At 51.1% G+C, this 22379-nt stretch overlaps 1 protein-coding gene across 2 annotated transcripts in view; it reads left to right on the forward strand.

Moving 5' to 3' along the window:
• Positions 1 to 22379, forward strand: part of RFTN1 (raftlin, lipid raft linker 1) — a 216108-nt gene that overhangs the window by 182480 nt on the left and 11249 nt on the right. For both annotated transcript variants that reach the window (XM_061167257.1, XM_061167256.1), the window contains exon 8: positions 21911 to 22014. In XM_061167257.1, coding sequence (XP_061023240.1) covers positions 21911 to 22014 — 104 coding nt within the window. The remainder of the gene's footprint in view (positions 1 to 21910; positions 22015 to 22379) is intronic.

The raw sequence follows: 22379 nt of genomic DNA on the forward strand, positions 1-22379 counted from the left end.
AGCTGCTTCCAGCTTTTGCTCGGGAGTCACATGTCCACCTGGAGCCAGCCTCCCATGGAGCACTTCTAGCCGTGGGGTCATATTGAACTTCCCCGAAGTTTTGAAATCCTTCTTCTTGTCTCTGGAAAGGGCTTACAGTGCTCTTTGGCTGTAAGAGACTTGGTGGAAGACAGCTTAGTCTGAACAGTGTGTGTTCTCTAGGTTAATTGTTCTCCTTCCCAAACGATGGAGATCATATTTTAAAACAGTGACTTAGAAAGGCCACTCTTAGGTCATTGAGTCCTGACTTTTTTTTTTGCCTGCGCCGAGAGGCTTGTGACATCTCACCTTCCCAACCAGGGATCAAACCCAGGCCCTTGGCAGTGCAAGCACAGAGTCCTAACTACTGGACCACCAGGCAGGTCCCAAGGCCTGAGTCCTGAGTCCTGCCCTGACTCCAACCCTGTGCTGGGAGGATGGAGCCCAGCATGGCCGTGTGATCCTCTTTAATTCTTTTCAGACAGATGTTTTCCTCTGCCTCCTCCTGGTCAGCAGTAACCTGGCTGGGAGGTCATGAGTGTTGCGTGGATTGTAGCAGCGACAGCATGCAGAGACGATGGGGGCTTGGATTAATGCCAGCCCTCCAGTTCCCCGAGATGCGGCCGTCCCTCGGTGGAGGATTACGTAGGAGTAAAAATAGTTTAGGGTGAAGGGGATTCATGGGCACAAAACGGAGAGCCCTCAGGAAATTGGGAAGCCCCAGAGGGTCAGAGTGAGTGGCCAGCTGTTTGCTGTCCTGGGACGGGAATGTAGAGGCCCCGGCCTGTGGCGAGCCTCCAGGCAGGACGCAGACTTCCTGCAATACGCAGCAGGGCGTTCCGTGCTGGCGGGTGGCCTGCGGACAAGACGTTCACGGGCAGGGCCGAGACTGACCAAGGCCCCTGGGCCCCGTGGGCTCCGGCGAGGTGGCCATGGTTAGGATGTGGATGAGCCGGGGGCGTTAGGAGGGGCTTCCTGCCGCTGGGACGCGGGGCGGAGCGGAGGAGAGGCACGTCTGCTCGTTCTGGTCACCGTTCGGAGACACAGCGGACGCTGCCGGCCATCCTCTGGATCCTGTATCACTTGCTTCTTTCACTTCCTCTGTGTCTTCGCTGCCCCCTGCCACTGGGTACCGAGCCTGGGGCTCGGGCAGGGGTAACTATAAGTGCCTGGAGCTTCAGATGCCCCTGCAGTGGTCCATCCCCAAGGGGGAGGGGTATGAAACCTGGGGTGGTCCATCCCCAAGGGGCAGGAATTAACCTTATTTGGAAATAGGGTCTTTGCCGATGTGATCAAAGTTAAGGATCTTGGGGTGGGGGATGATTCTAGATTATATGCTGTGAGGCGAGCAGAAGTAATACCATGGCAGGCAGCTTAGATTAGGAGTAGGCCTTCCTACTTCTGGGTGGTAAGATTATCAGGCCACCTGGATCAGCTTTCGCTTAACACTGACCGCTGTTTGCCAGTTAGGAACGGGGCGGAAACCCCTGGGAAAGTCCCGCGCGCGCACAAGTTTTGACCAATGAAATTGCTTTGCAATCCGCTTAAACCAACTACCACACCCTATAAATTTGTGTAACAGCTTGGGCTCGGGGCTCTCTGACCCCACACCACTGCGTTGGATGCGGCAGGAGCCCTGACTCGAGTCAGCAATAAACTTCCCTTTTTGCGAGTTGCATTGTCTTGGAGGCCTTCTCTCTTCCCGCTCGGGGATTCGGACATCGGGCATAACAATGCTGGGTTGTAAGAGCAATCTCACGGTTCTTATTGGGAAGGAGGGTCAGGGGATGTGAAGACAGAGCTCAGAGATTTGATATGCTGGCCTTGAAGCTCATAGGGACGCAGCCGCAGGCCCAGGAAGGAGCCGGCCACCAGCAGAAGGGAGAAACAGGAAACGGTTCGCCGGTAGAGCCTCCAGAGGGGGCATTGCCCGGCTGACCCCTTGCTTCGGAGCTCTGATGCTGACCGTGAACGTCTGGCCTCCAAAACTGGGAGACAATCCGTATCTGTTGCTGTAAGCCACCAAGGTTGTGGGCACTTGTTAGCGCAGCCCTGGGAAATGGGTACAGCACCCACAGACATACCTCCAAAGGAGCCCTGGGATGTGTACTTGACGGTGGGTCTGTGTGGGAAGGGAGTCTGCCGGCGGCTCTGTGGTCCAGGCAAGTGCTGGGCTTGTGGGCTGAAAGGGACGAGGAGGGAATCTCTCATCAGAGAGCCCCACGTCCAGCCTGTTGGCCTTGAAGTGATGTGTGTTTGGAGAAACGGACTGGAAAGGGGAAGGCAGGCAGGAGCCTGGGGGAGAGGTCCCCAGGTGAGAGAGTAGGGGTATTCTTTGCGAGCATCACTCAGGATGCTTCCCACGGTCTGTGCCGAATGTCCGCCTGGCCGTGGCCCGGACTGTCGGGGTCTGTCAGCGCGTTTGCCTGGGCAGGAAGTCTGGAGGAAGGCGCTGGCTGCAGAGTCAGCTTTTTCAGCAGCTTGGGGACATCACCAGGGACATGGGTACTGTCACCTCCTGCGTCCTGGTCCTTGACATGTCTGCCAGGTCTCCTCTCACGACCCCGACCCCCAGGCAGCTGCAGCAGATCCCAGAGTCTCATGGGAACATGACGACGAAGGGGAAGAACAGGGCGTTTCCTGCCACGTGCCCTTTTTTATTAGCAAGCAAGACCTTTCCCAGGAACTCCCAAGCAGAGTTTCCCTTGGGTCCTGTTGGCCAGGGTTGGGTCCCAGATGCATGTCGCTCTCAAGACTGTGATAAGCTGGGGCTGGGGAGGGGCTGGGGACCTGGGCTATTGGGTTTGGAAGCCAATAGTTTGCCGCTGAGTGGAAGCAGAAGGCAGGGACGCCCCAGGAGTATTTTAAAGAAGACAGTTAATCTTGGACTTGGTGACGGCTCGCAGACCGGGGAGATGAAAGGAAGAATTTGATTTTTACTCTCTGTCTGCACTTTTTTCTTCCATAAACTAGATGGCCCTGTCTCTCTGATTCCCATACTTCACTTCCTGCTCAAATTTTAGTTATACACTCAGTTAGAGTTTTTAAAAATGTATTCAACAAATAAATATTGAGTTCCTACTGTGTGTCAGCCGCTGCGAAACGTGATGAGTGGAGGAAATCCAGGCAGAAGGATTGATTTCTTTAACCGAGGGGAAGAAGTGCAGTCATTAAAAATGAATGCCACCCCCTTTCCATGCCCGTAAATAACTTTTCTTCCTTGTCAAGCTTCCTGAGGGGTGGTGAGAGGCCCTAAATCACCAGGAACCTTTGAAGGCTGATGAGAGCGGAGGGGCAAGTGTGTGGTCTGGTGAAGATCCCAGGACACAGCAAATTTAGAGCCTGGGTGCAGCGGAAAGGAGAGGGAAAGAAATCACCCCATTTTCAGAATCATGGGGCAAGCGCATTGTTTGAAAGTGGTATGCTTTAAACCATCCATGCGTTCCGCAGAATGACAAAAAGGAGGCGACCGTCAATGTGAAAATAAAGAAAGCCTTTATCTTTAGGCTTTGTTGATGTATTTGGAATTAGGAGGGTGGGAGATGATTCTAGAAGATCTTTAAACACACACACGCACACGCATTTTATTGTCGTATAGTTTCTGGAGGTCAGAAGTCCAGGTGAACTCAACTGGGTCTGCTCCTTCGGGTCTCATAAGTTTGAAATCAGGGGGTGGCAGGGCTGTGGTTCTTACCGGAGGCTCTGGTGGAAGGATCTGCTCCCATGCTCATCCAGGTTGTTGGCCAAATCCAGCTCCTGGTGGTTATAGGACTGGGGGCCTTGCTTCCTTGCCGGCTGCCAGCCGAGCACTGGTCTTTCCTCTGAGGACTGCCTGCACTCTTTCTCACACACTCCACGTGGCCCCTCTGAGAACGTTTTAAATGCACAGACAGCCTGGGAGCCACAGGTGAGGACAGGAAAAATGCTTCTCTGAGTATTTAGTACATGAAGTTAATGAGAATAGAAGGTAGGCAAGTATTCTTCTAAGTGAACATTAATCACTGCTCCTTGGAATTTGTTCTTTTTAAGTCCAGTAGGCCAAGAATTTTAGGAAAACCAAATAAAAAGGAAGGGTCTATGAGGGGAGCGAACGGGGTGAGGGGCTGCCCTCCGTAAGAACACCTGTAACTGGGTGGAGGGCTTCCTTCCTGGGCCCTGCATTGCCCTTCTGTGCCTCCTGCCCTTTTCCACATCTTGGTCCGTGTCTTGTGTAGAAGGTGGGGACCTCTGGGAGGCCGTGGAGCATACAGGGTGGCCGTCAGCATCCAAAGAACAGAGAGGTGTTCTTCACTTCAGTTCAGTTCGGTTGCTCAGTCGTGTCAGACTCTTTGCGACCCCATGAACCGCAGCATGCCAGGCCTCCCTGTCCATCACCAACTCATGGAGTTTACTCAAACTCACGTCCATTGAGTCGGTGATGCCATCCAACCATCTCATCCTCTGTCTCCTCCTGCCCTCAATCTTTCCCAGCATCAGGGTCTTTTCAAATGAGATGCTCTTGGACTCCACAAAAAGAATTTCAGTTGCGTATGGAGTTGGGGGAAGAATTGAGGGAATCCTTGAGAGTGAGGGGTGGGCATGATTCTGGATAACCTACCCATAGCAGTGGGACCCAGAGCTGCTTTTTCTGCATCCATCTGCTTCTCCATATTGGGCTTCCAAATTAGATTTCATTGGTCTCTGTGGAAACTCTTTCACTACTTCTTAAAAAAAAAGAAAGAAACAAACAAACAAAAGCAAAAACCTTGAGAACTACTTCTCTAGTCCAGCTTCTTTTTTGAGTAGGGTTTCCTGACTTCTTAAACTTCTTCCAGTCTCATCATCTACTAGTTTATCAATGTTAGGTCAAAACCAGTTCAATAAAACGCAATAGGATACATTTAAGTATGAAAAAAATCAATTGTTTTTAAGTGCAAAAAAAAATCAATAATACAGAATGGAGAATACCTGATTTGAAAGCACTCCTAGTGACTAAGTTTAATGCAGGTGAAGAGTCTGCCCGCCGCTCCCCGCCAGTACTCCAGGGCTCTGAACTGGGACCCAGCGGGGTTCTCCAGATCACACCTGCTCACTTGTCCCTCCATCTGTGTCCTCTCCTGCCCTCTGCCGAGTCCCGTCTGCACCCCAGTCTCCACCTCTGTGATCTTTGCCCTTCCAGCTGCTCCTCTTTGTGACGTCACCTGTGATGTCCTGGGCTGGATTTGCGTTCCCTTCCTTTTGGCACTTACCATGTTCCACCTTCCTTTAGAGTTACGTAATTCTTTTAAAATATGTGTTTCATTGAAGTGTAGCTGATTTATAATGTTGCATTGGTTTCACATGTACAGCAAAGCGACTCAGTTATGTGTATATATGCATTCATTTTAAATACTCTCTTCCATTATGTTTTATCACAGGATGTTTATCATAGTTCTCTGTGGTATACAGTGGGACCTTGTTGTGTATCTATTCTCTGTATGTAATAGTTTGCACCTGCTAATTCCAGCTTCTAATCCATTCTGCCCCTGATCCCACCTCCATTTTGCCCCGGATTGGAACCACAAATCTGGTCTCTGTGTCTGTGAGTCTGTTTCTGCTTCATAGATAAGTTCATTTCTGTCATATCTTAGATTCCACATATAAGTGATATCATACACGTTTCTATCTCAGAAGCCTTACTTCCCATAGTATGGTAATTTCTAGATCCATCCATTTTCTAATTTTTCATTTGCTTTGCCCAAGTTTCCCAGATAAATTGTGAGCTGAAAATGGCATTATTTCATTCTTTTTTATGGCTGAGTAGTATTCCACTGTATCTATCTATCTATATATCTATATATATGAAGATGTGGCATATATGTATATGCATAGATGCCATATCTTCTTTATCCATTCATCTGTGGGTAGACATTTAAGTTGCTTCCATGTCTTGGTTGTTGTAAATAGTTCCGTTGTGAACATTGGGACACACATATCTTTTCAAATTATAGTTTTGTCCGGATGTATGCCCAGGAGTGGGATTGATGGATCGTATGGCATAGAGTTATTTTTTAATTGCTCTGCAAACTTCTCGAGTCAGGAACTAGCTGTTTCTAATGTTCATGTTCCCTGGATCCAAATTAACCCCTTTTGTGTTACAGCTTCTCATCCAACACTGGTTGGATGGATACGAAACAACCTGAGGTTACTGCTGTGTTTAAAAGATAACTGGCCATGTTGTGAAATGCACACGGGAGGATCTTATCCTCTGGTCTGCATTGTGATCTTGGCTGACTGTGGAGGGTTATGCCCACCACACTGCTGTGTTTGACAAGAACCACAGACAGACGGGGGTTGGGGGCAGAGGTGGGGGACATGCCTGGAAATGGTTGAAAACATGTGGGCGTGTTTATGTTGGAGGAGGAAGAAACACCTGGAGTCAGGAAGCTGATTCCGCATCTTTGAAGGGCAAACCTCTGATAAGGGGGCAGGCTCTGTTTTCCTTGCCTGCAAGGGGAAAGCTGGGTCCCCTTGGGGAACTCTGGTGGAGCCACGTGCCAGAGGAGGTGCCTGGGGCATGCCACTGCCGACCCAGGTACCAACTCTCAGGGGTGATGGAGGTGGCCTTCCTGAATCACCTGGGGACTTGATACAAATGCACATTCCCAGGCGCCAGCCCTGGCAGCTCAGAGTCGGGAAGTCTGGGGGTGGAGATTAGGGGTCTGCATGTTAAAAATCCAACCAGGAACCACTGGACAAAGAACCACCCTGGTCCCTTCCAGCTTTAATAAACTAGGATGCATGGGTCAACTACTGCTTTTAATTCAGTGGCCTCTTTGAGGAAAAATTCTTAAACATCCTCTTCAACTCAGTGGAAAGGGGGATCATTTGGCAAATTAGACAAAAAGGCTCAGAAGCTTGTCTAATGAGGCCACGTTTTATAGTTTTTTTCTTATTGCAAAAGTGATGCATGGAGAGTTCCTTAAAATGTTCAGCATCGTTACCATATGACCGACCTGTGATTCTACTCCAAGACGTATATTCAAGAGAAATTGAAAATGTAGGTCTGCATAAAACCCTATACATGAATCTTCATGGCAGCATTATTCACAATATCCAAAAAGTAGAGACACTCCAAATGCCCATCTATTAACAAATAAGTAAAATGTGTGCCATGGAGTATTCTTCAGATAACCTTTTATTCAACTTATGACTCTTTGGGTCCTCTAAGCAGTTCCTCTGCTCTGGAGCAGCTTAGCGGACCTGTCCTGGGCTCTGAATCAGGTGATGGGAGGATCCAGGTGGCCTCACTCGTGTGTCTGACAGTTGGCTGGCTGTTGGCTGGGCCAGCGGGGCCCTGTGGGTCTTAATGTCTAGTAGGCTAGCCTGGGCTTCTTCCCAGGAGGGCAGTCACAGGGCCCCCAAGAACCCCAGGGTGCTAGCTTACTTCTTTCATTTGTTAATATCCTATTCATTTCCAAAGAAAGTCTCAAAACTAAGCTCAGATTCAAGAGACAGAGTCATAGACCCTTAGACTCATATCTCCTGGTAGGACCATCTGCAACAGTGCAGTGAGTGGCACAGAGGCTGGGCAGGGTGGATCTGTGTGTGGTCAGTTTAATAATTTACCAGTCTTTGCTAAAGCATCCAGTGGCCTTAGTGGTTGATGGCCAACGTGATTTTGCATTTAATTTGCATGCATGAATACACTTCCAGCTTCCATGTACAAAAAGGTCAGAAGGTTGGTATCACAACACCCTGGCAGGTTAACTCCCATTTTTAAAGGCAAATTCCTGTCTCGTTAGTGTTGGATGTGATTTACAGCAATTTTGACAAGATTTTGAGCATATAGGACAGTGGTGGTAGAATCTACCCCAGAGATGCTAGGAAAGGTGCATTCGTTCATTCACTCACCCATTCTGTGACAGACAATTCCCTACCTGCTTGGGATCCATCAGGAATAAGATAAACCCCTTGCCTTTGTAGAGAATGCATTCCAGGAAAGGAGATAGTGATATGTCGATAAACTCATTGGTGTTAAGTACTGATCAACATGATGAAGTGTTAGGAGACAGAGGATAGTGAGGGATTTCCTCCAGGACCCCAGGCAAAGTTGGCCAGTCTCTCTGACACCATGTTTATTTTCTTGACCTTGGTTCTCTTAGTCAGCTCCTCCCCTGATGGGTCACAACCCAGATGCTGGTGGAAACCCAGCGGGGCACCTGTGACAGCCTCTGCTGCACGTGTCTCCAGGCTTCAGTGGAGCAGGAAACCAGAGGGAACTGAAGGACTCCGGAGACCGGGGAGCTGACAGTCAGGGCTCTGACATGTCCTGAAGGCTGGATATTCCCGCCAGCATCTCCCAGCCTCTCGGAAGCCCTAGAAGATGCCCCCCTAGCAGGAGCCGGGTCCTCAGAGGATCTGTGCAACACAATTAGGCTTAAGGGAGAGGGGACTATAAGAAGACGGGGTCCAGTTAGCATCCTGGTAACCATGGCAACAAGAGACTGACAGTTGGGTCACCACCGAGAAACTATTGACCAGGGAGGACATTGACTGAATGCCGAAGTGGGCCCTTGAATTTCCCAGATGGAGAAAGTCAGGGAGAGAAATGCATTGTGTTGAATGTTGCACGGTGAAACTTCTTTTCGGAGTGATTGTGCTTTTCAGCTCTGATGTTGCTGGCCACCCGGCGACAGTTGTGTAGCCCTTAACTTCCATCTCCTCCTCTGCCCAGGTTTTGAACCAACCTTTGCTCAGGGACATCCTCTGGGCCAGCGTTTTGTGATTATTGGGAAGCAGTCAGGAATGAGAACTGGTGATAACTTGGATGTAGTTTTCGAGCGTTTTAGCTGACACACTTCCCTCCTCCCCTCCACCCCCGCCAACTCCAAAATAAATCCCTTTTCATTGTATACTTTGGGAAAGCTGTTTTTAAATCCTCTCTTTTCTGGGTTGTAGATACGGTGGAAAAATAAGCAGGATTTAAAAGCGATCCCTCGTTCACCTCATGTCTAAAGACACAGTGACAAATCCCAGTTACTCCCAGAAAGCCCAGTTTCCTCTCACTCCTCCCAGCAAGTGGAAGGGACTTGGCGAGTCCCCGGATGGAGAAAACGTTTCTTGTGTAATTGTTATCAAACAAAGCTGTTTCCAAGTCTGCCTGCTGGAGAGGATGTGCTCACCCTCGACATGGTCAGCGTGTGTCTCTGTGTGTGTGTGTGTGTGTGTGTGTGTGTGTGAAATGTCCGCTCGTCAGCGTGTGTCTCTGTGTGTGTGTGTGTGTGTGTGTGTGTGTGTGTGTGTGTGTGTGAAATGTCCGCTCCTGGAGGACGCGGGCCCAGCGGAGCTGCCCGTGGGGTGTGACGGCTTTGAGCTGTGTGTTTGCCCTCGGAGAGCCAGGAGCACCTGCCCACTGACGGTCAGGGTCTGCCCTGGCCGTGCCCCCTCAGCCTTGACCCGTCCAGCCTCATTCAGTTCAGCTCAGTCGCTCAGTCGTGTCCGACTCTTTGCGACCCCACAGACCGCAGCACGCCAGGCCTCCCTGTCCATTACCAACTCCCGGAGTTTACCCAAACACATGTCCATTGAGTCAGTGATGCCATCCAACCATCTCATCCTCTGTCGTCCCCTTCTCCTCCTGCCTTCAATCTTTCCCAGCATCAGGGTCTTTTCCAATGAGTTAGCCCTTTGCATCAGGTGGCCAAAGTATTGGAACTTCAGCATCAGTCCTTGCAATGGATATTCAGGACTGATTCCCTTTAGGAGGGACTGGGTGGATCTCCAGTGTAATCGGGGAGCCCTGGTCGTCACGCACCTGACCTGGTTCTCACTCTGCCCGGCAGGCAGCTCTGGTGGGCATGTGCAGCCCCTAGCCCCTCGCCCCACTCCGCCCGCCCCAGGACCACATCGCCTGCCCGGCCTGGAATCCAGGAGAGGGCTATCTTGCCGGGCAGGTTCAGGCTGCCTGCCAGCCTGGCGCACGTGGTGCTTTGGGAGGCGGCCGACAGCATCTTGAGCGGGCGCGCCGGCCTGCGTGCGTGTTTATCTCTCCCTCCCAGAGCTTGCTGGCGGCGGTGCCCAGCCTCACGGTCGCTTGTCACCAGTGAGACTGGGGGGCCGCCGTGCCAGGCTGGGTCCCTGTGCGTCTGCCACGGAGGAGATGAGGGCGAGGTGCTGCCGGCTCTGAGGGAGGTGAGATGTTAGCCGGCCCGGCTCCGCTCAGCGATAGCAGTCACCGTCTCTCCTCTCATGCACGTTGTCCGATGAGGTGACTTTCCCTCTGATGTTCCTCCCAGAGGTCTGCCCCGGGGAATTGGCTCTTTCTCAAATGATTGTGATCTGTGTTCGCTCCTGCTGTGGGATGAGGCGTCCCAAAGCTTGGCGAGTTGAGATGAGCAGCGTTTACTGTTGCAGGTCCGCCGGGGGTTCCTGCTCACCTGCCCTGAGCTTCTCTAACCTCACTCTGCTTCTGCGTCGCTGGAGGGTCCTCCGCCCGCTCCGCTGGCTCAGGATGGCATCTCTCCCGTCTGCCGGTTGCCTGGGTCGCGGGGCTCCTGTCCTCCCGCAGGCCAGCCTGGGCTTGTCCCCAGTCCCCTGAGAGCAGGTAGGAGCAGCAAGCTCCCTCGTGACCCAGGCTGAGAGCAGCGTGAGGTCACGCCTACCATCTGCTGTTGGTCAGAGCACGTCCCAAGCCTGGCCTGGATTCAAGGGGTGGAGAAGTGGACTCTTATGGGAGTTGCTGCTCATTTACCTTGTCAAGAGGCCTCGAGGCAGGCAAGTAATCATTGAGGCCATTCTTTGCAAACAATGTGTCTCAAATAATAATGACAGTCATTATTGCTATTCTGTTGGGCTCTCAAAGGGCTACCGAGTTTACTATTTTTCTTGCATGGTAGAGAAAATCAGGGTAAGATGTGAGCGAACCGGCAGGGGTGGGTAAGGAGTCCCAGGAAGGAAGCCTTCCGCACATCGCATGCATTTATTTCATCTGCCCCCTTTTCCGCATCTGAGAACTAGGCTTTCTTTCTTTCTTTTTTTTTTTTAACGTATTCTCTTTGAACGTTATGAAAGCCAAAGTTGTCGAAAATGAGACCGACGGCTTTCTTAGACTCTATTATGTTGGCCTAATTACATATCAGCAAAATGTTGTTTCTGGGGCATTGTGTGTAAAACAAAGAGGGAAACAGCATCTCCAGCCAGCCCCAGCATCGGCTGGCAGAAGCGGTGGTCCCTGCCAGCCGTGGTCCCAGGAGAGGCCTCGGGAGGGACGGGGGCCAGGGAGGCAGGCCCGCTGCAGCTGCCGCTGGCTCAGAGGGGTCAGGCCTTCCCCAGAGAGGGGGGCCTTCCGCCCTCCTTCCTCAGCACACCCCGGCGGCTCCCCTCTGGGGAGGGGCCGTGTGTCTGTCCTCCCCACCCCCTGGACCAGGATTGCCTGCAGCAGCGGAAGAGATTGGTGCAGCTTGGCTTCCCTGATGCCTGGCACAGAGCCAGACGGACTGGATGCAGAGCTTCCTCTGGGAACAGTGGTACCCAGGAGAGCCTTGCCCCTGGGGACGCTGAAGGACGCGGGGAGTTTCCTGCAAGACCGCCCCGAGCTGGTTTTTCAGCCTCCACAGTGCTTCTGTTCTCAAGGCAGTCGAGGCTGGGGATCTCCCTTCCCTTCCTTTGCCTGCACTGCGTGGCATGAGATCTTAGTTCCCGACCAGGGGTGAAACCCATCCCCACTGCGGTGCAAGCGCGGAGTCTTCACCATGCGACTGCCAGAGGAGTTCCTGGATCTTTCTTCTCAAACGCATTTCCCGCCCTGGACGGCCGTCTGGCCCAGTTCCTCCCAGTTCAGTGCTTTTTTATCAGCTTCTGCTCCGCCCGCCCCAGGAGACCCAGTCCTCAGTCACCCTCACCCCTCCTGAGCTGCCATCTGCCCGGTGTTGGCCAAAGCCTGCAAGTCTTCATTTTCACCCTGACCTCTCCCTGGCTTTAGACTGTGTTTCGGTGCCGCTATGACAAGTGACTGCAGACTTAAGACAACACAGATTTAGTCTCTCAACAGTTCTGGAGGCCAGAAATCCAAAGCGAGTCTTAAGGGATTATAATCAAGGGGTGGGCAGAGCAGCTTTCTTTCTGGGACCGTCTGTTCCTCGCTTTCAACTTCTAGAGGCCAACTCGCTCGTGGCCAAGCGCTCTGCTCCCTGCCCACCTCTCTTTCCCTGACTCTGACCCGCCTCCCGCCTCCTTTTTTGATTTTTTGGCATCATGTGGGATCTTAGTTCGCCAACCAGGGATTGAACCAGCAACCCCTGAAGTGGAAGCGCAGAGTCTTAACCCCTGGACCACGAGGGAAGTCCCTAAGGCCCCGTTTGATTACACTGAACCCCCCCTTGTAAATCTCCCCATCAGGTGATTCATAACTTCATCACTCTGCCAGATCCCTTTGACTGCGCCGTAGAACGTAGCCTCTTCCCAGTCCCCAGGGTTTAGGATGTGGAGATGTGGGGAGGGAGTGTGTGGGTGTTATTCTTTCTGCCACAGGAATCATTCCCTCTCGCTGTGGTCCTTGCATTGGTTCAATACACAAGCAACCATTACCGCACCCCCCAAGCCATCACGTGATACAGTATAATTTATTTAACAAGCCCAACATGCATGGACACAGGTGTCACTCAGGGTTCTGCTGTTGCAAGCAGTTCTCCAGTAAACACCTTTGTCCGTTTGTGATTTTTTATATATAGGATCCATTACCAGAAGTGAGATTGATAGGTCAAAGGGCAGATGTATTTATAATTTAGAGAGATGCCATCAGAGTGTTCTCCCTGAGGTTGAATCCGCCCTCCTGCCAGCCTGTGTGAGGATACCTGCCTCCCCCCAGCCTTGCCAGCTAAGTAGTCATTAAACTTTTGGATTTTTCCAATATGAGAGGTGAAACTGTGATATCTCAGGGCAGTTTTGGTTTGGACTTCTCTTACTGTGAATTTGGCATAGTTTCCTTTGCTTCACGACCATTTGAATTTCCTTTTCTCTGACTCTTTTTGCACCTTCATCCCATCTTAAAATTTGGATTACTGGATTGGATTTTTTTTTTTCTCATCAGTTTTTAGGAGCTCTTTTTTGACTGTAATTTGAGCTACAAATCTTTTCCCATCTTGTCATTTGTCTTTTGACTTTGCATAGCTTACCTTTTGTCATGGTGAAGGAGTTTTTATGTCACCAGATTTATTATTTTTACTTAATGGTTTCTGGCTTCTAACCTATTTAGAAATGGCTTGCAGTAGACCTTTAAAATTTTAAATAATAAAATTGTATTGAATGTGGGGGTTTGGCCACCGGCATCTATTTCTTCTGAAAAATCCCAGTGAACTGATACTAAGAGAATGTTTGAGAGATAGATGTGTGTAAGAGTCACTCTTGCTTATTCATGGATTCCATTTTTGCAAATCCTGTTTGCTAACACTTATTCGTAACCCCTGAACCAGCACCCTCGGTGCTCCCCCAGTCACTTGCAGATGTACGCTTTGTTGTTGATCAGTCGCTCAGTCGGGTCCGACTCTTTGCGACCCCATGAACCGCAGCACACCAGGCCTCCCTGTCCTTCACCAAGTTTACCCAAACTCATGTCCATTGAGTCAGTGATGCGATCCAACCCTCTCATCCTCTGTCGTCCCCTTCTCCTCCTGCCTTCAATCCTTCCCAGCATCAGGGTCTTTTTCCAATGAGTCAGTTCTTTGCAACAGGTAGCAGAGGCGTTGGAGCTTCGGCTTCAGCGTCAGTCCTTCCAGTGAATATTCAGGGTTGAACTCCTTTAGGGTGGCCTGGTTGGATCTCCTTGCAGTCCAAGGGACTCTCACGAGTCTCCTGCAGCACCCCAATCATGTTGCAGACGAGCGTGTTCCCAGCTGAGCAGCTTTCACGCTGCACACTAGTGTCCTGCTCGAAGCTCACTTAGGGCCGCGTCTCTCGCAGGCTCCTGCTGTTTGTCGGTGACCTCACTGTGTCGTCCTGCTGCAGGGCCGCCTGAGTTCCCAAGCGCAGGAAAGCTGATGGGGCCCCCACAGAGCGGATGCACGTGTTAGGAGCTCTGCTCATGAGTGAGTTACGGTGCTGCTGGCAGGAAGTTCAATAGTAACGAATCCACGATATATACTAATCCAAGGTGTCTTTCAACAGAAACTCTCGTTAAACAAAGTTATGTACTGATCAGGTAGAAAAAATCTGACCAAAGGCTCACAGGATGCTAATCCTGTGTTTCCCCAGGTGCACTGGTTCAGTATCTGCTAATTTAGTGTTTGTGATGCCATTATAGTACATAGTTCCCACAAATAGTGAAAACTGACTGTGGAGGGTAAGTAGCTAGATGGATAGAGACACAGGCAGGTAGGTAGGTGGATGGATGGATAGATAGGTACATACATACATAGAGATGCAGACAGGTGGATGGACGGATAGATAGGTACATACACATAGAGATGCAGACAAGTGGATGGACAGATACATAGATGGATAAACAGAGACACAGATATGTAGGTAGGTGGATGGATAGATGGATGGATGTTAGATAGATAGGTACATACATACATAGAGATGCAGACAGGTGGATGGACAGATACATAGGTGGATAAACAGAGACACAGATATGTAGGTAGGTGGGTAGATGGGTGGATGGATGGATGGATGGATGGATGGATGGATGGATGGATGGATAGACAGATACATACATACACAGAGATGTAGACAGGTAGATGGACGGATAGATGATACATAGAGAGATGGATAAACAGAGACATAGATATGTAGGTAGGTAGATGAATGGATAGATGGATGGATAGATAGGTACATACATACATAGAGATGCAGACAGGTGGATGGACGGATAGATAGGTACATACACATAGAGATGCAGACAGGTGGATGGACAGATACACAGAGAGACAGATAAACAGAGACACAGATATGTAGATAGGTAGGTGGATGGATGGATAGATGGATGCCCATAAGAACAAAAAGACTGAAGAAGAGAAAGAGGAAGCTATGTGATTTGAAAAGATTTTTAGAAGATGGCAGGCGCATGCAGAAAAGCTGACTGGTTCAGCACAGTGGTGGAAGCGGCACCTGGAAGAGGAAGGGGTTATGAGGAAATCTCTGGCCTTGGAAGCTTAAGTCCCTGCAGCATGGTGGGATGAAATGCAGAGCTGGAGGCAGGCATTGGTGTGAAGTCTGCACACAGTGTGGTGAGATTCCTGGCTCCCACCTCTGCCTCATAGACGCAATCCAAGGGTCGGATGAAACCACTTCAAGAGACAGAGTATGCATATCCGTGAAAGAAAACCAAGATGCTATAAAAAAAAGAAATGATCAAAAGAGAAGGAGCTTCAGGACCTGAAAATAGGACAGCAGAGCACTTTAAAACATAACAAAAGGTCTGGAAAATGAAATAAAGGACATCTTTAAGAAGGTAAAATTAAAAAGAAAGTGAAAGTGAAGTCACTCAGTCAAATCCGACTCTTTGTGACCCCATGGACTGCAGCCCAGCAGGCTCCTCTGTCCATGAAATTATCCAGGCCAGAATACTGGAGTGGGTTGCCATTTCCTTCTCCAGGGGATCTTCCCAACCCAGGGATTGAACCGGGGACTCCCTCATTGCAGGAGGATTCTTTACCATATGAGCCACCAGGGAAGAGAGTAAGAAAACAGCAGGGGGGAAGGTCATAAAATTACAATATCAGTCCTACATTTTGACTAACAGGAAGTCCAAAAAGAAAAAGACAGAAATGGAGGAGAGCAAAATTATCAAAGAGAAGAAAAAAAGAATACTTTTCAGAGCTGGAGGGCAGGAATCGTTTGAGGGCAAAGCTATTGAGTGTACAGCCCTTTGAGTAAAAAAAAAAAAAAAACACCCACATGAAGGCATATTGTGAATTTCGGAACTTCATGGGGAAAAACATCCTAAGATCTTGCAACGCAGCACCGCAGGGTACACTCAAAGCCTGAGTAATCACATGGGTATCACAATAGCAGTGCTGACATAGAGAAGCTAGTGGAGCGATGTTTGGAAAGTTATTGATGGAGAGTGATCACAGCCTCGACTTCTGGAACTAAACGGTTAGTTAAAGGTGAAGAGAAGGACACTTGTAGGAATGCAGGGGTGCAAATAACTTCCAGGTCGCTGTTTCCTAGGGAGCCACCAGAGGGCGTGCTCCAGCAAAACGAGGGGGAAACCCAGGAGAAGACATCTGCCCTAGACAGAGCAGAGGGAGAACCCGGGCCAGAGAAACATCCACGCCAGTTGGAGCAAGGGCACAGAACATTCTAGAAATGAGGCCTCCAAATGGGAAAAAACAGAACTGATCGCTTATGGTGAGTGATGTCGGATTCGTGACCTCCAAAGAAGATTTAGCTTAGGGACCAGGGACCAGGTGTGATCACTCAAGAGCTTTTGTGTAGCAGAGTTTTATTAAAGTAAGAAAAGGGACAGAGGAAGCTTCTGACACAGATATCAGAAGGGGGGCGGAGAGTGCCCCCTCGCTAGTGTTAGCAAGGGAGCTATACACTTTTTAAATTAGTTATTACAGTAAATCAAAAGAATGTCTCAAGTTTGTGACAATTTTACCAGACCCACTCCTATAATTTACATTTTAGGATAACAGGATTAGAACTCAACAATAGAAAGATCCTACCAGACCCACTCCCATAATACACGTTTTAAGATACCAGGATTAGTCAGAAGGGTTCAGGAAGGAGAAACTGCCCTCAAGCAGGATACATTGTTGTTATATAATCCTTGGTACAGAGTTTAAACTGAGTTGTTTGTTGTGTAATGATCAGTTCCAGGCTTAAAGAAAAAGCATTTTATGTGACTAAGGAATGTAGAGGGAAAAAAAAAAAACCTATGTTTGTCTTTTCCTCCTCCTTGAGAATTCCAGACCCCTTTCTCCTCCTCAGAAGCCCCAGCCTCTCCTTCTTGGGGACCCCGGACTTCTTATCAACCTACCTAGGAATTGATTCTCTCAGTTCAGTTCAGTTCAGTCGCTCAGTCGTGTTCGACTCTTTGCAACCCCATGGACTGCAGCACGCCAGGCCTCCCTGAACTAATATATTAATATTTAGGCACATGGGATATTTACTGGTGGGTACGAAGAAGAGGTGTTGGAACATGTGGAGTGAATTTTAGCGATGAGTTCCTATATGACAAGACAGGTGAAAAGAATTGAGGCCACAGGAAAAATAAAGGACTATATTTTTTAAAAAAGGTGTCACACTTCATTACTTTACCGAGCAATATTTGCAATGCTGTAGTGACATAGACTTTTGATTTAATTACATTAAAACCATTGGGGGCACCAAAGAGAAAGTAAGAAATGTGAACGGGAACGCTAAGCCTTCATGTCCCATGGTAGGAAATCAAAAGATGCCTACAGTTGATACGTAAGGAAATCGTATATAAACGTGGCTTGCCAATTAGTGTTGGGCATTAGTGCTTTGGCAGCAGTTTACAAAAGCCTCTCGCGGGCTGTTACTTCACGTGTCCTCTCGGGGAACGGAGGGGAAGGACCCCCCAAGGCTGCTAGGAGACCAGCCCAGAGGTCCTGCGTACTTTTCAGACATGGAAACTGAATTCCCTTCTTTATCTCCAGTCCCAAGTCAGGAGCAAAGTGTCTTTTAAGCTGCTTTTGTCCCAGATCCTTCTAGAATGGAAACAAGAAAAAGACAGGTGTGTGGTGATGATACCAGTATAGAAACTTTCTCACTGGGCCAGGGCGTCACCTCCTAATATTCCCTGCTGCAGGGGATCTTGGAAAGGATCAGAAGACACAAGTGTCTGTTAGTAAACCCTGAGCATGTTGTCCTGGTTTTGGAGGGCAAAGGAAGGTTGCGTTGGATGTCCCTTACTTTAGTGGATTTGTAGCCACCGGAGGCATCGTCGGGAACAAAGGAAAAAGAGCCATAAATACAAATGAATCCCTTTTGTGCAAGTCGAAGAACCACAGGACATGCCCCGTTTTTTTTAACACTCCAGGTGTGATCGGAGATGCCGCATCCACACAGGAGAGTGGGGAGTTAATTAAAGTTTTTGCTCCTGTTCCCAGAAATGTCTTTCCGTTTGATCAGCGGGCTGGCTTTGGAGTGCTGCGTGTGCGTCCCTCCTCACTGGAGTGTCACAGAAAAGCAGATCAGAGAGAGCCTTCCATCCGACGCCTGCCCGACCCCCTTTCCTAGCGCACGGACTTGAAAGCTGCTTCCGCTGACTGCATGGGGCCCGTGTCGTGTTTTTAGAAATGTCGTCTTCTGACTATTGATAATATGCAAACTGACTTTGATACAGGTGCCTGTGGAAAACCGCATGAACCGTTAATTAAATCAATGCCAGCCCAGAGGGCTGGGCGTGGCAGAGACTGGCAGGGTGAGCCCCCTCACCCCCGGACCGTTCGTATTTCCCTTTTCCACCTGTCCTGTGACCGCTGGCTGGCAGCACCCGAGACAGAACCCTCGGCTGTCTCAGCAGGGCCATGTTTTGCTGTGTTTTTTCTGTTTTCCTTTTGGTCTTTATGGTTCTGGGCCCTCTGGCTGGCATCCCCCACCTTGAGGGGGAAAGCTGCTGGGGAGGAATCCTGCCATCTTCCTCTTGAAGACGGTGAAGGAGGAGAAGAGCGCAAAGCAAAGCCCCAGCAGCTCGGGAGCCCTGTCTGGGCAGGCGGGCCAGGCTGCCCCCGGGGTGCCCATTGTCCAGCCGCGCTGGGTGCAGAGGAGCGAACCCGGCCCAGTGCCGATGAAAGGGCTCCATCCTGCCGCTCAGGCTTTGTGAGCACCGCTGGGCCTGGTCCTGGTTGCCATGGCGACTGTCTGATTGTGGCGGGCCTGTCACGGTGCTTGATAAAGTGGGAAGGCTATTCTTGATAGACCCGAGTAATCACAACCTCTCAAAGCCCGAGTGTGGATTTCACATTTTCTTCCTTCTCCTTCAATCCGGGATGCAGGGATGGGGGCTCGGCTTCTCAGGGTAAAGTGGCCTCAGCAGGCGGGGAGGGCCCTGCCCAGCACCGGGGATGTTCTGGCCAGGCGGGCCTGGCAGGGAGGGCCCCGTGTGCCCGGGGGTGGGGCAGAAACGGGGTGGGGCCTGCGTGGGGGCTTCAGGGTCGGGGCCAAAACGGGCCTTCCAGTCCCCTCCGCGGTTGGTTTTTGTACCGCCCTCCCTCCCTCCCCCATCCAGCTGCCCCCGCACCATGTCAGTGCAGGGCTGAGCCTTTCAGAGCCCCCTGACCTCTCCTCCCCTCGTGGAGAATGAGGGGAGGGCTCAGCTTCCAGCTAACAGCAGACAGATTCTGGCCACAAAACTGCAGACTCTATTCTGCCATCAGAAGAAACCTAATTGATTCTCTAGGCAGTCTTCTCCAGACTAAGTTGCATCTCAACTATTAGAAGTGTTCTTTTAAAAAAAAAAAAAAATAGAGCTGCCATATGATCCACTCCTAGGTGTGTTTACAAAGGAAGTGAAAGCGCTAATTAGAAAAGATACATGTACCTCAGTGTTCATAGCAGCAATATTTACAATTGCTAAAATACAGAAGAAATCCAAGTCAATAGATAAATGGATTAAAAAGAGTGGTGTATTTGTGTACACATACACACACGCACTATATGTCTATACACACACAGTGGAATATTACTCAACCATAGAAAAGGATGAAATAATATCATTTGCAGCAACATGGATGGACCTAGGAAGTATTACGCTTATCAGTGAAATAAGGCAGAGAAAGAGATGCTTTATGATTCCAGTTACATGTGAAGTCTAAGAAATAAAATGAATAAATGTAGCAAAGCAGAAACAGCCTCACAGACATAGAGGACAAGCTAGTGCTTACCAGTGGAGAGAATGAAGGAGGAGGGGGCAAGGCAGGTAGAGGGGATCAAGAGGTACAACCTACCATGTATAAAATAAACAAGATGCTGGGGTGTAATGTGCAGCACACGGAATATGCGTTTTAGGATTACTTTATACAGAGTTTCCCCAGTGACTCAGCTGTAACGAATCCAGCTGCCAATGCCAGAGGCACAGGTTCAATCCCTGGGTTGGGAAGATCCTCTGGAGGAGGACATGGCACCCCAGTCCAGTATTCTTGCTGGGAAATCCCATGAATAGAGGAGCCTGGTGGGCTGCAGCCAGTGTGGTGGCCAAGAGTCAGACACGACTGAGCATGCATGTGGCGGGCATGGCTTATGTGGAGTATAATCTGTAAAAATACTGGATTGCTGTGGTGTACACCTGAAAACAACAGAATACTGTGAGTTGGCAGCACTTCTGTGATTTCCTTTGGCCACACCAGCACGCGGCATGTGAGATTTTGGCTCCCTGACCAGGGATACATGCAGGGTCTGAACCACAAGACTGACGGCATGCCCTGGTCCCGTGCAGCACTTTCATGAAGAAAAGAAGGAAAAAGCAGCCCCCTGGGCCCACCCCCAGAGTTTCTGATGTGCAGGTCTGGGTGGGTCCCAAGACCCTGTCTGCAACAGGTTCCAGGGGGAGGCTGCTCACGGACCGCACTGGGAGAGCTGCTGGCATGAGCCACGACGTCCTGTGTGCAGTGGGGGCTCCCGGGGATGCTGGCTGCAGTGGCCACGCTGGGACAGGTTCCTGCGACGGGAGATCTAGAGGCCCCTGGGGAAGCAGGGCTGCCCGCCCGCTTCTTTCTCTGGGCCCCTGGTTCTGTCCCCAGAGGCCCCCTTGCTGCAGGCCAGCCCTCTGCCCGGCTCTGGCTGTGTTTCTTGTGCTGGGGTCCCCCCAGGTAGCCCCTCCCGGCTCAGCCTGCCCGCGTCCCCCAGCCCCCAAGCCCCAGGCAGCCCGCCCTCACCACGATGGCCCCGGCCCCTTTGCGCTGACTGGCCAGCCTCCTGGCCCTGCCAGTGGGCCGTCTTGTGTTCGGGGGCATGTGTGTGCGCGCGCCCTGGTGTCTTCAGGACGGGAACCCAGCGGCAGGGCTGAGCCCCTCCCCTCCGCCCCTCCGCCGGCCTGCGGTCCTCCTGAGCGGGTCCTGCGGCTGTCCCGGCCGCAGGGACTCTGGACACCTGTCAAGGTGCAGGGCCGGGTGGGGCTGCCCCCGGAAGTCCACCTGCCTCTTGAGAAAGCAGGGTACAGGGTCAGAGGTGGGGGGGTCCCAGGCGGGGGCGTCACGGTGGGGTCCTCTCCCCATGGGAGCAGGACTGGGTTTTAAATCGAAAGACAAGCGTCAGTCCCCTCCTCTCCTCCCTCCATGACTGGAAGTGAAACAGGTTTCATCTACACTTTTATGGCAGGATGTGTGACGCAGTGAAGTTCCCCGCCTGTGTGCCCGTGCACACGTGTGTGTGTGCGTGTGTGTGTGTGTGTGACCACTCTGGTTGGATGCAGTGACTCGATGTTTGCTCAGATGTACTTTAACTCCCACAAGACGCTCTGAACCCGCCTGAGCCGCGCGTGGTCACGGGCCCTGGGTCTGTCCTGGCGGCAAAGTGACTGTGCTTCTTCAGTGACTCTCACGGAGGAGGCGATTTGTCCAAATGAGAGTAAAACAAAACAAACGCGTTAACCCCTCGGCTCAAACGGCACAGACCCGGGCGAGAGGAAGACCCCACAATGGTGCAGACCTGGGCGGAGCAAGACCCCCGATGGCACAGACCTGGACGGGGGTGTGGGGTGTGGGGGGGGAGACCCCCGATGGCGCAGACCTGGATGGGGGGGTGGGTGGGTGGGGGGGAGACTGGGCGGGGAAGACCCCCGATGGCACAGACCCGGGCCGGGGCAGAACCCACGCTGGCCGTTGGGCCCAGGCTCTTGCAGCATCTTTGTTCCGGAGCGCGGGCCCCCTTCCGCTCTATTGGGTTGGTGGCCGGGTGGTCCCTCCCGTCCCTGAGCCGTGGTCAGTGGAGGCGGCCCCAGTCCTGACCTGGCCTTTCTCCCCAGGGTGTGGAGGTGCAGACGGACTACGTGCCCCTGCTGAACTCGCTGGCTGCCTACGGCTGGCAGCTCACCTGTGTGCTGCCGACCCCCGTCGTCAGGACGACCAGGTACTGATAACCAGCGTTACCTTACCGAACGCTTGCACCGTTCGACTAGCTCTTCGTGTGCGTGACTCGTGGAATCCTATGGCATCAGCTCTCCACCTGAGTAAGGGCAGGCCCAGCATTTCAGATTCTTAAACATCCCTGCCCCGGGCACCCCCTCTCCACGTGGGCAGCCCAGCCTGTCGCGGGGTGGAGGGGGCCCAGGCATTCTCATTTGCAAGAGAAACTTAGCACCTAGTGTGTGCCCCGGGCCGGGAACAGTCTCATCTAGATGTACAGTCTCATCCATTCCTCAGAGCATCTTGGGAGGCGGGATTGTTCGTTGTTTTGGGGATTTATCCCAGTCTTACCAACCCCGAAAGGCCTTC

This window comes from Dama dama, chromosome 19 (genome assembly GCF_033118175.1).
Source record: "Dama dama isolate Ldn47 chromosome 19, ASM3311817v1, whole genome shotgun sequence".
Classification (NCBI taxonomy): Eukaryota; Metazoa; Chordata; class Mammalia; order Artiodactyla; family Cervidae; genus Dama; species Dama dama.